Genomic DNA, 13,002 nt, shown 5'->3' with positions numbered 1-13,002 from the left:
TATTGCACGCCAACGATTACGGCACGTTAGTGCTGGCCTCCCATTCATCTGGGTTGCAATTGTAGTCCATGATGAGCCCAAAGTGCCAACGAGCGCGGTGAGCTGTGAATCCTCGGAGGCCGACCAGTCTCGTAAGCGATCTTGTGCGAGGGGATCCAAGATCTCGCAGTAACGTTTCGAGCACTGGTCGTCTTTCCTTCCCGGAATCGCGAATGCGATGTCTTTCCATGCCGGGCCCAATTTGTTGTAGTGATACAGCAAGATGGCATCCTCCTCTTTGGTCCAGCGTCCTTTGCGGACGAACGGATCGAGGGAATGAAACCACCTCTTTCGACAATCCTTCTTGGTCCGGCCAGGAATGGCTTTTGAGATTTCATCCCATCGTCCCTGCGGTCCTCGCCTCGCTCCATATCGGGCCACTAATTCTTTCAGGGTGGAATCTTCCCACGACGTCCATCGGCGGGGGATGGCCATTTGAGAGTAGAGTGATATTTAGGGCAGCATAAGTGATGGTGGTGATGGTGGTGATGATGAACAACTGAGATTGGGACTGGGTGGACGTTTGGTTTGGCAGTGGAGAAAACCAGTTGGCCGAAGCGTGACCAGAGTGGAGAGAGTTACAATACGCTTATTTCAGGGGGGTGGGGTGCATTGGTGAGGCCACCAGGGCTTTGATTGTGTCTGACTCGCCTCGCTACCCCACTGATTACCTCCGTACATATTGTTATCTTTGACTCGGCCCTGCACTACCGCCACTGTAGGTAGCTATAGCTAGGCATGTGAGTACGACCTGGTCTTGTTTTGTTCCGCTTCAGGCCCGTGTCCTTCTCAACTCGGTCCATATATCATCGTTTAAACCTACTAGCAAGGCAGGCCCAGTTGACTTTTCACAGCCGCTCTGTATCCCGAAAAAAACTCACCCCATTCGTAAGCTTCTCAGGAATGTCTCTGCTTAGGTATCTGGTACAACAGGTAGTTCCCCGTCGGGAGGGGGGGAGGGGAGGGGGAGGGGGGAGGCATCATTGCCATTTCCCCTAGACTCGACTCGGCTCTACGACTGTATATATAAACCTCTGTATAGATCCAAAACTCACTCCAACCATCTCACCTGTCCAGTCAATTACCACCGCGTTCACAATGGCTATCAAATACACGCACCCCTTAGACCCAGCAACAGCTGGTGAGCTACAGCTTGCTGTAAATATCATCAAGAATGCCTACCAGGACATCACTCTCCACTTCAAAGCCGCGGGCTTAGAGGAGCCACCAAAGAAGCTCATGATAGAGTACCTGGCAGCGGAACATGCTGGCCTCGAGATGCCGACTGTTCCCAGAGCTATCTTCCTGATGTGGTACATCAAACACACACCCCGTCTCTTCGAAGCCATTGTCGATGTCAACACTCAGGCCATCCTTCACCACAAGGAGCTTCCCCGCGATTTCCATGGTCCTTGTGACCGCACAGAGCTAAATCAAGCAGCGGAGGTTGTCCTCGCTGATGAGGGCGTGAAGAAGGAAATTGCTCGCCTCCAAATCGGCAACAACACTGTGGTCTTAGATCCCTGGGACTATGGCGTAGACGGGAAGGAGACACAGGAGAGGCATACCCAGGTCTTCATGTACATGCGAAACCCAAAGAACAACAGCCCGGATTCTAATCATTATTCCTTTCCGCTAGATTTCATGGTTATTGTCGACCTTGTTGCCATGAAAGTCAAGCGTATTGTGCGGCTGCCACTAGGTGCAGACCATTCAACAACCGAAGTTGGTTCTGCCGTGCCGATGCAACAAACCGATCCTGTTGAGCCGGAGTATGACCACAATCTTACAAAAGCTGCTACACGTACTACAACCAAGCCGTACAATGTTGTTCAGCCCGATGGCCCCTCGTTCAAAGTCGAAGGGCATCTAGTCGAGTGGGAGAAACATCGTTTCCGTGTTGGTTTCAACTGGCGAGAGGGTATGTCATACATCCATCCAGTGTTCCGCATTATTAGTAGTCTACTAACAATTTAGGAATGACTTTACATGATCTTTCGTTTGATGGCAAGAGTAATTTCTACCGCTTATCGCTCTCCGAAATGTTCGTCCCCTATGGTGACCCGCGGGACCCCATTCATCGCAAGGGCGCTTTCGACCTTGGAAACGTTGGCGCTGGTGTCACCGCAAATAATCTTCAGCGTAATGGCCCCCGAACTCCCTTAATTTTGGTTTGCTAACGATAAACTTTTGAAGTTGGATGTGACTGCTTGGGCTCGATAAAGTACATAGACGGTTGCGTTATCAGTGCTGATGGAACTCCAGCGTTGCGGCCAAATGCCATCTGTATTCATGAACAGGACAATGGTATTCAATGGAAACATACCAACCATCGCACGGGAAAGGCCGTTGTGGTACGAAAGCGAGAATTGGTTCTGCAACAGATTATTACCGTCGCCAACTACGAGTATATTTTTGCATGGATCTTCGATCAATCCGGCTCTATCACGTTTCAAACTCGAGCCACTGGGATCCTGTCAACTCAGCCCATTGCCAAAGGTGTCAAAGTCCCGTGGGGAACTCTGGTCGCCGATGGAGTTATGGCTCCTTATCATCAACACATTTTCAATTTGCGCATTGATCCTGCCATTGGCGGTCACAAGAACAGTCTCACCATCACGGATTCTGAAGCGATGCCATGGGATGAAGAACTGAACCCCTATGGCACCGGTTATGTTACAAAAGAAGAAATTGTACGACGCGCTGGCTTCTTCGACAACGATGTCTCCAAGAATAGGGCATTTAAGATTGTCAACGAGAATATCGAGAATCCAGTCTCGTTGACGTCGATCGGATATAAACTAGTCCCAATTGCTAGCCAGGTGAGTCCTTCCAATAAATTATACTTCTTTATGCTAAAAAAGACGCAGTTACTCCTAGCTCACCCTGGAACCTTCCACTCTCGCCGCTCAGAATTTGCTGACCATCCTATTTGGGTAACTCCCTATGAAGACAGGCGGTTATTTCCCGCGGGTGATTATACCAACCAGTCCCTTGGTGGCACCGGAATTGCTTCCTGGAAAGGAACCACCTGTCATGCGCCGGTTCGAAACGACGATATAGTCATCTGGCACACATACGGGTTCACTCACAACCCACGCGTGGAGGACTTCCCTATCATGCCAGTTGAGATTGCAGAAGTTCATCTGAAACCGTACAACTTCGCTCTTTTTAATCCAGCTCTCGACGTCCCTCAAAGTACACAAGCAGTAAACAAGAGCACTCTAGTTGTCTCCACTAGTAATAACAATGGGAGTGGGGTTGATGAAGGTGCTATAGTCGGCGGAGAAGGAAAGGTGTGCAATGGTTGCGTAGAATAGCTTAGTGGAAAATAATTCTCACCTCTTTTGAATGCATCCACTTATTTCGATTAACAGTTGATCAGTTGGATAATTCGGATGTTTAGATTTGAAGGGATATTACAAACGAGATGCCAAAGAGATACGTTTATCCTCCATTTGGCGTCAATCTAGGCTTTTTAGATAAACAGTGATTTGAATTTGGCTGTTGTAGTTCTGTAAGATTTTGACGCTGTGGCATTCTCCTATGTTTAAAAGACATGGCAACTTAGACCTTTCTGCTGCCTTTAAAATCAAAGCCTTCTTTTATTATTATGTCATTCACTTAGTTCAAATTGAGGCTCAAGAATATTCTTAAATAGTCAAGACTTTAAATGATGGGTTAAATTTCTCGATCTAAAGTATCCTATGTAATCCAGCACAAGCTTCACTCATGATCACTGACAGCTTTCGCTACCATCCAGGAACCGTTCAAAGTCCGGGCTTTAGCCCCTCCCGGAACAAGACAATTGGAAGAAAGGATGCACTATGAAATTGTAACAAAACGGCCGACGTGAACGTGTTCTGAAACCTAGTGTTGTCAACTGGGGGTTGGTGCATATGTTATGATAATTATAAGATTACCAAAGCTCATTGTGTTTATAATGAGGATAGATATGATCGTTGGCTGCTTAATTTGTTCATAAAGCTGTACAGAGATCAATTACGAAGTTATATAAGATGCGAGAGGCGGTTTCCAATGGTAATTGCTACCTATGGTGCATCAAATGGCGAGGGCTCGTTCTTGCGTTCCGCAAGGAAGCGCTTTCCGCGCTTCTGACTGAGATAGGCCACCGAGTCCGGATCCCCTTTAGTCGGACCGGCCCGGTAGGCTTGATATCAGAATTAAATATCTCGACAGGCAAGAAATTTGACTTTGTTGTTTGTTTACTGGTTCATGATGATACTGTGATGCAGGTTCTTGGTGATTGCTATAGGTTGCAGGACATGATATGCGCTAAGCCGAATCAGGTCCAGCTAGACCTCCTCTGTCTCTGTGATTACTAAGCATAATCTGGACATCACATATACTCGAGTATTCTACTCTGTAGTTTAGTTATTACCTTCTTACTTTAGTTCAATAGCAATAAAATGGATTGCACCTAGAACTACGTCTACTATGCTCTGTACTGGAGCTCCTCCATTCCGCATACCTCTAATAGTATTATTTCAAACTCCGGGGTCGTTGTGCTGGGCTGAAATGCTGGTCCTTCCTTGCTAGTTCAGTTTTATAATTGTATTTTGCTCTACTGCATCTTATTTCAAGACGGCTTTTTGATTGTTTTCTTGTGCGGGATTTGCGCTACCAAAGTCGGGTCTCCAGATATTATATAAACTTTACACAAGTATTTTCGAGGTGATTCCCGTACTTCCATACTGTACTCCAGGTACAAATATACAGAACTTATCCATCACTTAACGCCAATAACCAAAACAACATTCAAGCATCCCATCAAACCACACTCCCCGGTTCCAATGCCGGCTCCCTCGCCTTCCTCCCAACCTTCTCCACCAACCCCTCCCTCCCACGATGCGCCCCACTTCCCTCCAAGCCCCGCAACTGCATCTCCCTCCCATGCCTCCTCTTAATCCTCCCCAGCACCCAAAACTCATACACCCCAAACAGCACCCCCATAATGACCATACACGCGCCCGTCACAGCCGCCGTAACCCTCGCCGTCACACTCCAATCGCCCCCTTGCTGCGAATACACATTGACCAGCGTGCTGATGAACCCTGCGAACGAGTTCAGGCAGCCGGGCAGGAAGATGCGGTTTAGGAGCCAGACGGGGTTGTCTTTATGTGCGAACCATAGGTACAGCATGCCCAGCGCGCCGAGGATGGAGGATGTGGATGCGATGACGAGGAGGGGGATGTGTTTGGTGGATGATAGGATGTGGGAGGCGGTGCTGGAGGTCAGGGCCGGGGAGGTGGGGGAGAGGGTTTGCAGGGAGGTAAATGTCCCGGGGAATATGACGAAGCCTGCTAGGAGGATCCACTGATGTATGCCAGTTAGGTAACAAAGAAATAACAACGTTACTAGGTTAAATCACATGAAGGGAAAGAAGAATGGAATGCAATGCAATGGGATCTGAGACGCACAGTAAAAAACGAAGCAAGGATATTATGAAGCCTCGGTATGGTATCAAGAGCTAGCAGCATAGTCATATACCGTGTCTGCACGCTATTCTGACGATTCGGCAATCCGTTCAACTCTGGGCGAGGAGCATCTGAAGCCCTCGAAGCAGACGTATTGTCATGGACATGGAACGGCATCTCAGACCCATGAACACGATGCGCAGGTTCCGGTTTGCGTACTTGCGACATGACTCTATATCCCAGAGTCCTCTCTTCAGTATGGGTATTGAAAGACGAGGTAGAAGAAAGTGTGCTATAAGGACCCATCATATGCCAGATATATACGGGTATCAAGAAAGAAGGAATAGAAAGAAAGAACCGTGTACGAATGGATAATAATGCAACGCAAATTAATTAACTGCAGGAGAAAGAAAGAAACTTGAAAGGAAGAAAAAATAAGATATTTAGAAGCCAGTCAATCGTAAACTCGCGGCGGATAAATAGCACGACGGATATATTTGCTCGGATGCTCGGAAGTGTTGTTTCGCTGATCTCAAGCGAGGGCCAATGAAGTGCAGTTAGGAGAGAGAGTTGCAGACTCGCTTGTTCGCTTCGGGTTTCAACCCCTGGCGCTTGGAAGCGATGCGCGATGACCTTATCAAGCTCAGAACAAGAACAAAAAAGATTCCTTGTTGGAACAGCCAGCCACCCACAAGAGGAACTGGTACTGGGAAGCCGGGATGCGATGAGTTTCGTGGGGTAGATGTAAGCTTACCGAGTGGGTGTTTGTTGGTTTGGGGAGGAGCCGAGGATCTGGTGCATGTGAGATTGGAAGGAAGCTTCAAACGCTACCTATATACGATAATCCAGCACCTGCGGAGTATGGCTTTGATGAAGACAAGAGCAGATTCTTCATTCCTTGAACACCAATAGTCTAACCTTATTTTTAAAACGCCAACGCTATGCATCTGGTATAACAGTCAACAACTCCCTCTATCCATTATGGCATCCCAGTCATCAACATCTCCAACATCCCACTCGTCTGACACGCCTGCTGTGATCTCTCTACCTCAGTCCGCACTCGCCGATGCAAGATCTTGAAGTTATGTTCCAGCTCTGGAGATCCGCCAACGTGCTCAGAGTAAATGTCCAGCAGTAGTAGAGCTGAATCGACGCAGATTCCAACGTATCGAGGATCCGTAATGTGCTTGACAACCCATTTGAGAATAGGCTGAACGGTGTTCTCGTCCCGGCCTTGAAATGCTACTCTCATAGCACTTCTATGTCGTAGTGCTGTGAGCAAAGTGAGGACTGTAACAGCGGGTAATCCCCGATTCAGAACAGTATCCAGTGCTTGTGCATATTTGCCTTGCCGAAGATCTCTTTCCCAGAACGATTCCGGCTTCCTCTCCTTCCTGTCGTTACCCTCGATGATAACATCCACGCCTTCCCCAACGAAGTCTAACCCCCTGAGCTTCTTCTCAATACCTCTGGTCCGCTTCTTATTCTTGTTCTTCTTGTCGTAGTCGTCCAGTGTGCCTGCAATAAGCGCCTGCATCTCCTTTTCTCTCTCTCGCTCCTTGACCTTCTGCTGTCCGGAAAGCCTTGTTCGAATAGACAAGACACCAGACTGCATGCCAACAACCAAATGCTTGTCCTCGCGATTCGCACCCGCTGAAACAACGTTAACAGCCAACACAGGCGCTGGGTATTTCGATCCAGCAACAACATTCCACCCCGCCGTCTCAAATACCTTCACATGCCCATCCAAGCCCCCACTGACAAGCCTCGTCCCATTTGACGCAAGACACAGCGAAGTAACAGTCTTCTGGTGATTCTTGATCAAATGTAGCGGTTTTCCAGCCACGAGATCCAGCACCGAAATCTGGTTATCAGCCGCAGCAAGCACGGTCGTCCCCGACGGCATGGGTAGCACCGTCTCCACAGGCGCGGCATGCTTGAACACCATCGCAGCCTTACTCGGCACCCTAGGATCCCACAGTCTAACCGTGCCATCGTAACTCCCGCTCACGATCAAATTCGACATGGTGCCGGGCATAAAACTGCCACTGCGTACATAATCCTCATGCCCAACAAACGTCGTTGTGCTTTCCTGGGTCGGCAAATCCCACAACCGCACTGTCCGGTCGTCGCTTGCGCTCATCACGGTAGTGAGCTCCGTGGGCGAGAACTTCGTCGTCCATACCGGCTGCTTGTGTTCTTCCCACGTCTTCAAGATTGCGCGCGAGTTCACATCGAACACCTGTATCTTGCCCGTCTCGTCACCGGCCACCATAACGCGTCCATCTCGTCGAATCTCAGCGCTGTGCGCAATGTCCGAGAAGCGTGTGATTGTCTTGATTAGTTTGCGCGTCCGTATCGAGAAGATCTGCACTCGTGTACCGGTGGTGACGGCGAAGTAGTCATTGGTGGAAGGGAGCAGGGGATTGCTTGGGGGTGGTGGGAAGGAGATGTGCGTTATAGGCGATTGCGAGGGGATATTTTGAGAAGATTTAAAGCCTTTCCAGTATTGTTGTTCGGGCGTCAGAGGTGCAGGGCCAGTGGGCAGCTTCACCTGCTGGAGCTTTGTTATGGGAGCTGCCATCTTCAGAGGCGTATTGGCAGACGTGGATGTCTACTGTGAAGATGGTCGTTGCTGCGATCAAATTCGAGCATAAAAAAAAAGTCGATAACCTTTGAAAGGTTATTTTTCGCGGGGGTGGGGTGGCTAAGCCTGACATGGCTAGTACTGAGTAGCGTAGACTTTCCCATTCCAGCTTTCACCTCACAGGCTCACAGCTACAGCTTCACCTCGAAGTATCGGATTCGATCTGATTTGAATTCATGTGTACCAACAAGCCATAACCTCAATTAAGTAGGTACCTGGTACAAGTAAGTACCGAGAGACAAAACTGATTTTGATTTATTCTCTGCAAAACCTTGGAAATCAGGGTTCACTCCCGCGCATGTGATAACAGGTTTCTACGGAGTAAGATTCAGATCATCCCCTATCCAAGCCCAAGACCAGGACCAAAACCAGGACTACTCAGTCCAGTTCCTTGATTTCGAAATCTGCGAAGTGCAACAGAATCCTCCTACTGTGTTATTTTAGTAAAAATACAAATTATTATATGGAGAACATCAGCCACTTAGTTGCAAATCCTATCCTATCCTAGATATCCCATCCGTTGATAAAAGCCTATAGAGTAGAAGATGGAATTGCTTCCTACCATGTTGGGATAAGGGCTGTATCCCGACCTTTTCTAGTCAGGTGATTTACCGTAGCTTAGTCAGCGAAGAGGCCACTACCTCTACTGTACCTCTTGTCCCCAGCAAGCGAGAAAGACGCTCCTAAATCGAGCGACGGAGCAGTGGATATAGGAATCGTGATGCTATTAACGCAGCATCCCATAGAACATCTTAGGGCGATTCAGATCCACCATTCGAGACAATCTAAGGATGCATTTGTTATTAGTTCCTTGTCAGTTTTTTATTCATTTTAATGCATGCTGATTGGTTGATCCGATCTTTAGCCGCATCGTTACTCTACACATTCATTTTCAGCCGCATCGACACACTTATTTTAGTCACGACTTGTGTCGACAGCGACATATGCACTTGGAAGGCGAGATTATTGCAACGGCAATAGCAGATGAGGAGGATCGTAGATCACAGTGGAAGGTCACGCTATGTTAGATTGGAGGAAGCAATCTAACCTGTGTTGGGGTAAGGGCTGTGTCCCAACCTGTCTACTGAGTAGTCATGTGATTTAGTATAGCTTCGCGTCCCACACTTCCACTTTTAAATATAAATCAATAAAGGACAGCCAAACTAACGAGATCACTTTATACTAGCTAGTACTCACGTAAACCAATCGGTACACCTGTGCTACCAACACATACCTTATTATTATTAGCCCTTGTCTTATTACCGAACCAGAATGTTTAGAGCTGCCCTTGAAATCCCATACCATATATATTGGAACAGCAAATTGTATATCAAAAACATCCTTCTTTGATGGTCTAACGGTCATGATTTCCGCTTGTCATCACAGACAAAGCGCGGGAGATCGGGGTTCGACTGTAAGTTATCTCCACATTCGCTTGGATCAACCAGCAACTAATACATGAATCAGCCCCGTCAGAGAGATCGTCTCATGAGTTCATTACCCTGAGCTAAGCTCAGTTCTTTTTTTTTTTTTTTTTTCTTTTCTTTCTTTCATTAGGTATCTATCGGTGGGGCTTGACTTTTGATCTAGAATCGTAGATAGGAGGAAGTGGCACTTTTTATAATGTGCTACGCAGTGTGGGACATTAAATGATGATGGTAACTGCTGCTTTTTTTCTCATGCTATCTAGCTACTTTGTTCCGCTACTGATAAACATGGTTTTGAAATCTGCATTGCTCTTCACCTTCCCTCCCGCATTGACATTGCCATTAGTCTCTCCTTCCTTTGCCGCACCAGCTGCTTTTGGCGCAAATCCCAGACCCTTTTTTACACCCAAACCGCCCCTTCCACCGGGACCTGGTCTCTTGACCGGTGCACTCGGTTGCATAAAGGTAGGCGGCGCCTTCTTCTTCTCCTTTCCGATCAAGATTCTATCAGTCCTGATCTCATCCGTCTGCGCAAATAGATCCCCCACGCTGCCTGTACGTAACTTGCGCCCAGGAGCTATCTCATGGTTTTCTAGTGCGAGGGATGCTCGGCCGGCCGCTGCCACATCTATGTATTCGATGATGGCACCTTGATGTTCGGGTCGGAGAACGAGCTTGACGATTTCGCCATGTTGCTCAGCAATGGCACGGATACGTGCATCGTTCACAGTGTCCGGGATGTTCATAAGGGTGACAGTTCGATTGCTAATGTCGGCCTTAGATGGGCCGTGTGTGTTGGGGTGGCCCTCCGGTCCAGGAGAAGCAGAAGCAATAGAGTGACCATCTCCGTCAGGAGCAGGAGATGCGGATGATCCCTTGGTAGTTGCAGTTGTTTTGAAGTTGCTGCCTGTTGACATCTCAACTGTCATAATCCTAGACTTCACCTTCGTCTTGTCCAGCTCCAGAGCGGCAGCGGCTTCTTCTTTGTTCTCAAAGGAGACGAAACCTGCTCCTTTACTCTCACCGTTCGTCTTCTTCAAGATCCTGGCTCTTTCGACCTTGCCATACTTGCCAAATACTTCTTTCAGATCATCTTCGCTAAGACTGAAGTCAAGCCCCGTGATATGGACTTCTCTACCCTCAGCCATGGCACCCTCCCGGTCCTTTTTGTTCGATGGATCTGAGTACTTGGCAAGCAATTTATAGACACCACCCAACGAGTGGCCATCCATCTGGGTAGCTGCAGCAGCCGCTTGTCGTGTCCGGAAAGAAATGTAGCAAAATCGGCGGGTTGTATTGTATTTCAAACTAGGCCATCGAATGCTAAAAATCTCCCCACAGTCCTTGAACAGCTTTCGCAAATAGTTGTCGTCAGCGGTAGGTGGGAAGTTCGTGACATAGAGCGTCAAACCAGCACCAGCCTCCACATGAATCTGTTTATCAACAAAGTATTTGCCATCCCGCAACAAAGCAGACTGTACATCTTCTGGAGACCGGAACTCAATCATCGCTGTGGACGAAAGCTTGTCAACTTCAGTTCTCAGTGTAATCTGATTGATGTGACCGTAGTCCTTGAAGTATTGCCGTAGTTTCGTCTGCGTGAGCTCTGCTGGAAGACCTGTGACGATGACGGTGGTATTCTCCCGATCCCGCTTCAGGCTTTGTTCTCGCAGTGCCTCACTCTCTTCGGCACTTTTGGCCTTCTTTTTGGCATTGCCCTCTCCATCCCCTGGTGTTTCTTCGCGCTTTCGCTTCGATGCACCAGATGGTGATTCCTCGACTGCGGATTGTTCCACCTGTGGTTGGGCATACAGAGTTGCTGCCTCTTGTGCTTCTCTTGCCCGCCGCTTTGCTACACCCTTGGAGAACCGATATACAATAGCCCTTGCCTTCACCAGAGTATCGACATCTTCGTGGAGGTTGCAATGGCGAATGTACATTTCCATTATTTTTTCAGGCCAGTCCAAGTTATGGCGGTGTATAGCCTGGACAAGAACCCTGGTAGCTTGTTCGGGGGCTGCCGAAGTCGGATCTTGGGTTGTCATTTCCCACATGTAATAAGATTGCCAGAACTCATAGTTGTCACCGTGGGTCGGAACTAGGCGTCTCCAGTACCCGCGAGCTTCTTCGTGGGATCCACGCTGGGTTAGATACTGTATAAATATTCTCTCGATGCGAAACAGTGGGTCACCCTTCCATTCAGCAGCGCCATATCGTCTTTGGCCCCACTCTTGGATACTTTCTAACGCAGTAGGTAGGCCCATTTCGGCGACATCAATGTCCTCTTCAGCAACGTTTGTACCCATTGTCCGTCGCTTTAGATACCCAGCCCACGCAACATAGAATTCGATCACTCCTTCCATACCATCACGATCGATTTCTCGGGTATTCGTAGCGGCGTGCTTAATCCGTTCCATATCTTCAAATGAAAGATTGGCCAATTCAGCGGTAAGAATGTACCGTGCCCAAAGGTTTCCTGACCAAGAACAATGTGCCACGGCGCGCTGAACTACCGACAAAGCAGAGGGTAACGAAGCGGCCTGGTCGGAATCAGCGCCTGATAGAAACGTGAGATAATCTTCCCAAGTAGCAGCATCCAGGCCTAGAGGCGTAGAACATAGCGCTCGCTCAAATAAGGCCACGCAGAGGATCAGTGGAGACCCTGGTTGGCCCTTTTTTGGCTTCTTATATGTCTGGTTGATCTCCCAATCCAAGTAAGTTCTCATAGCCGCAACCAAGTTCTCACTGTCGCCCACTTGTCGAAGCTTCGTTTCGTGATCTTCCCGTTTACTATACAAGTCCTTGGCCTTCTGTGCCAGCTTCACAACCTGCACCATAATGGACTCCCAAGCTGGCTCATCGTACTTTGTAATGAACATTGAAAATGCCGAAGAGGTTTCCTCCCACGTAGTATGCGGTACCTGCAGACGGTCCAAGAAAAGCTTTCGAATACGCTCAATCCTCTCTGGGGTCTTGGAAATCGCAAGTTGTTCCTGCTCAACCGAGATCCATCTGTTCCAGAGTTCATGGCTGTCATTCAGGCGGTATTGTGTAGCTTGGGCTCCTTCTTGCCATATATCCAACGCCGTCTCGAGTGAAAAGGCCTCTTGTCCAAAAAGTTGCTCTTCTTCCGGCCAGCCTGCATCGCCGTTCTGGCAATCCGTATGAAGCGACCATACCCATTCGCAGTAGGCCAACCACAGTTTATTCGACCACGGCTCAGCAGAAATCGCGCGTTTGTAAAGCTCTACAACTTCGACCCGCTGTACTAGATCTCCCGCAGTTCGAGAGGCCTCATCCACCAAGGCCAGCCAGGCGTCTTCGCCGACCGGATCTGCCATCATTGTTCGGAGGCTTTACGTGGTAGAAAGGGCTTCTGGGGATTCCTGAGACAATATGTTCCGGATGACCATCTCAAAGCTAGTAGGCCTCAAAAGATGTGTAGATTTGT

The 13,002-nt window shown here is 48.4% G+C and overlaps 4 protein-coding genes across 4 annotated transcripts; 1 reads left to right on the top strand and 3 right to left on the bottom strand.

Moving 5' to 3' along the window:
* Positions 1–1,137: 1,137 nt before the first annotated feature.
* On the top strand, positions 1,138–3,359 carry AO-I_4 (Copper amine oxidase; the record flags this gene model as incomplete). The annotated part of the gene is made up of 4 exons (XM_031147802.1): positions 1,138–1,960; positions 2,017–2,181; positions 2,236–2,861; positions 2,910–3,359. 4 exons carry the CDS (start codon positions 1,138–1,140, stop codon positions 3,357–3,359), a joined length of 2,064 nt encoding a protein of 687 aa, XP_031007204.1.
* A 1,471-nt stretch (positions 3,360–4,830) lies between these two features.
* On the bottom strand, positions 4,831–5,705 carry LHYA1_G002827 (uncharacterized protein; the record flags this gene model as incomplete). Its single annotated transcript, XM_031147801.1, has 2 exons — positions 4,831–5,376; positions 5,481–5,705. The coding sequence occupies 2 exons, from the start codon at positions 5,703–5,705 to the stop codon at positions 4,831–4,833; spliced, it is 771 nt and encodes a 256-aa protein (XP_031007214.1).
* A 751-nt stretch (positions 5,706–6,456) lies between these two features.
* Positions 6,457–8,061, bottom strand: utp15 (U3 small nucleolar RNA-associated protein; the record flags this gene model as incomplete). The annotated part of the gene is made up of 1 exon (XM_031147800.1): positions 6,457–8,061. The coding sequence occupies one exon, from the start codon at positions 8,059–8,061 to the stop codon at positions 6,457–6,459; it is 1,605 nt and encodes a 534-aa protein (XP_031007213.1).
* A 1,753-nt stretch (positions 8,062–9,814) lies between these two features.
* Positions 9,815–12,892, bottom strand: LHYA1_G002825 (putative RNA-binding protein; the record flags this gene model as incomplete). The annotated part of the gene is made up of 1 exon (XM_031147799.1): positions 9,815–12,892. One exon carries the CDS (start codon positions 12,890–12,892, stop codon positions 9,815–9,817), a length of 3,078 nt encoding a protein of 1,025 aa, XP_031007212.1.
* Positions 12,893–13,002: the final 110 nt, after the last annotated feature.

The sequence above is a fragment of the Lachnellula hyalina genome (genome assembly GCF_007821495.1).
Source record: "Lachnellula hyalina strain CBS 185.66 chromosome Unknown contig00031, whole genome shotgun sequence".
NCBI classification, from domain to species: Eukaryota; Fungi; Ascomycota; class Leotiomycetes; order Helotiales; family Lachnaceae; genus Lachnellula; species Lachnellula hyalina.
Note: the sequence above shows the minus strand (reverse complement) of the source record. Positions and strands in the feature narration are given on the sequence as shown.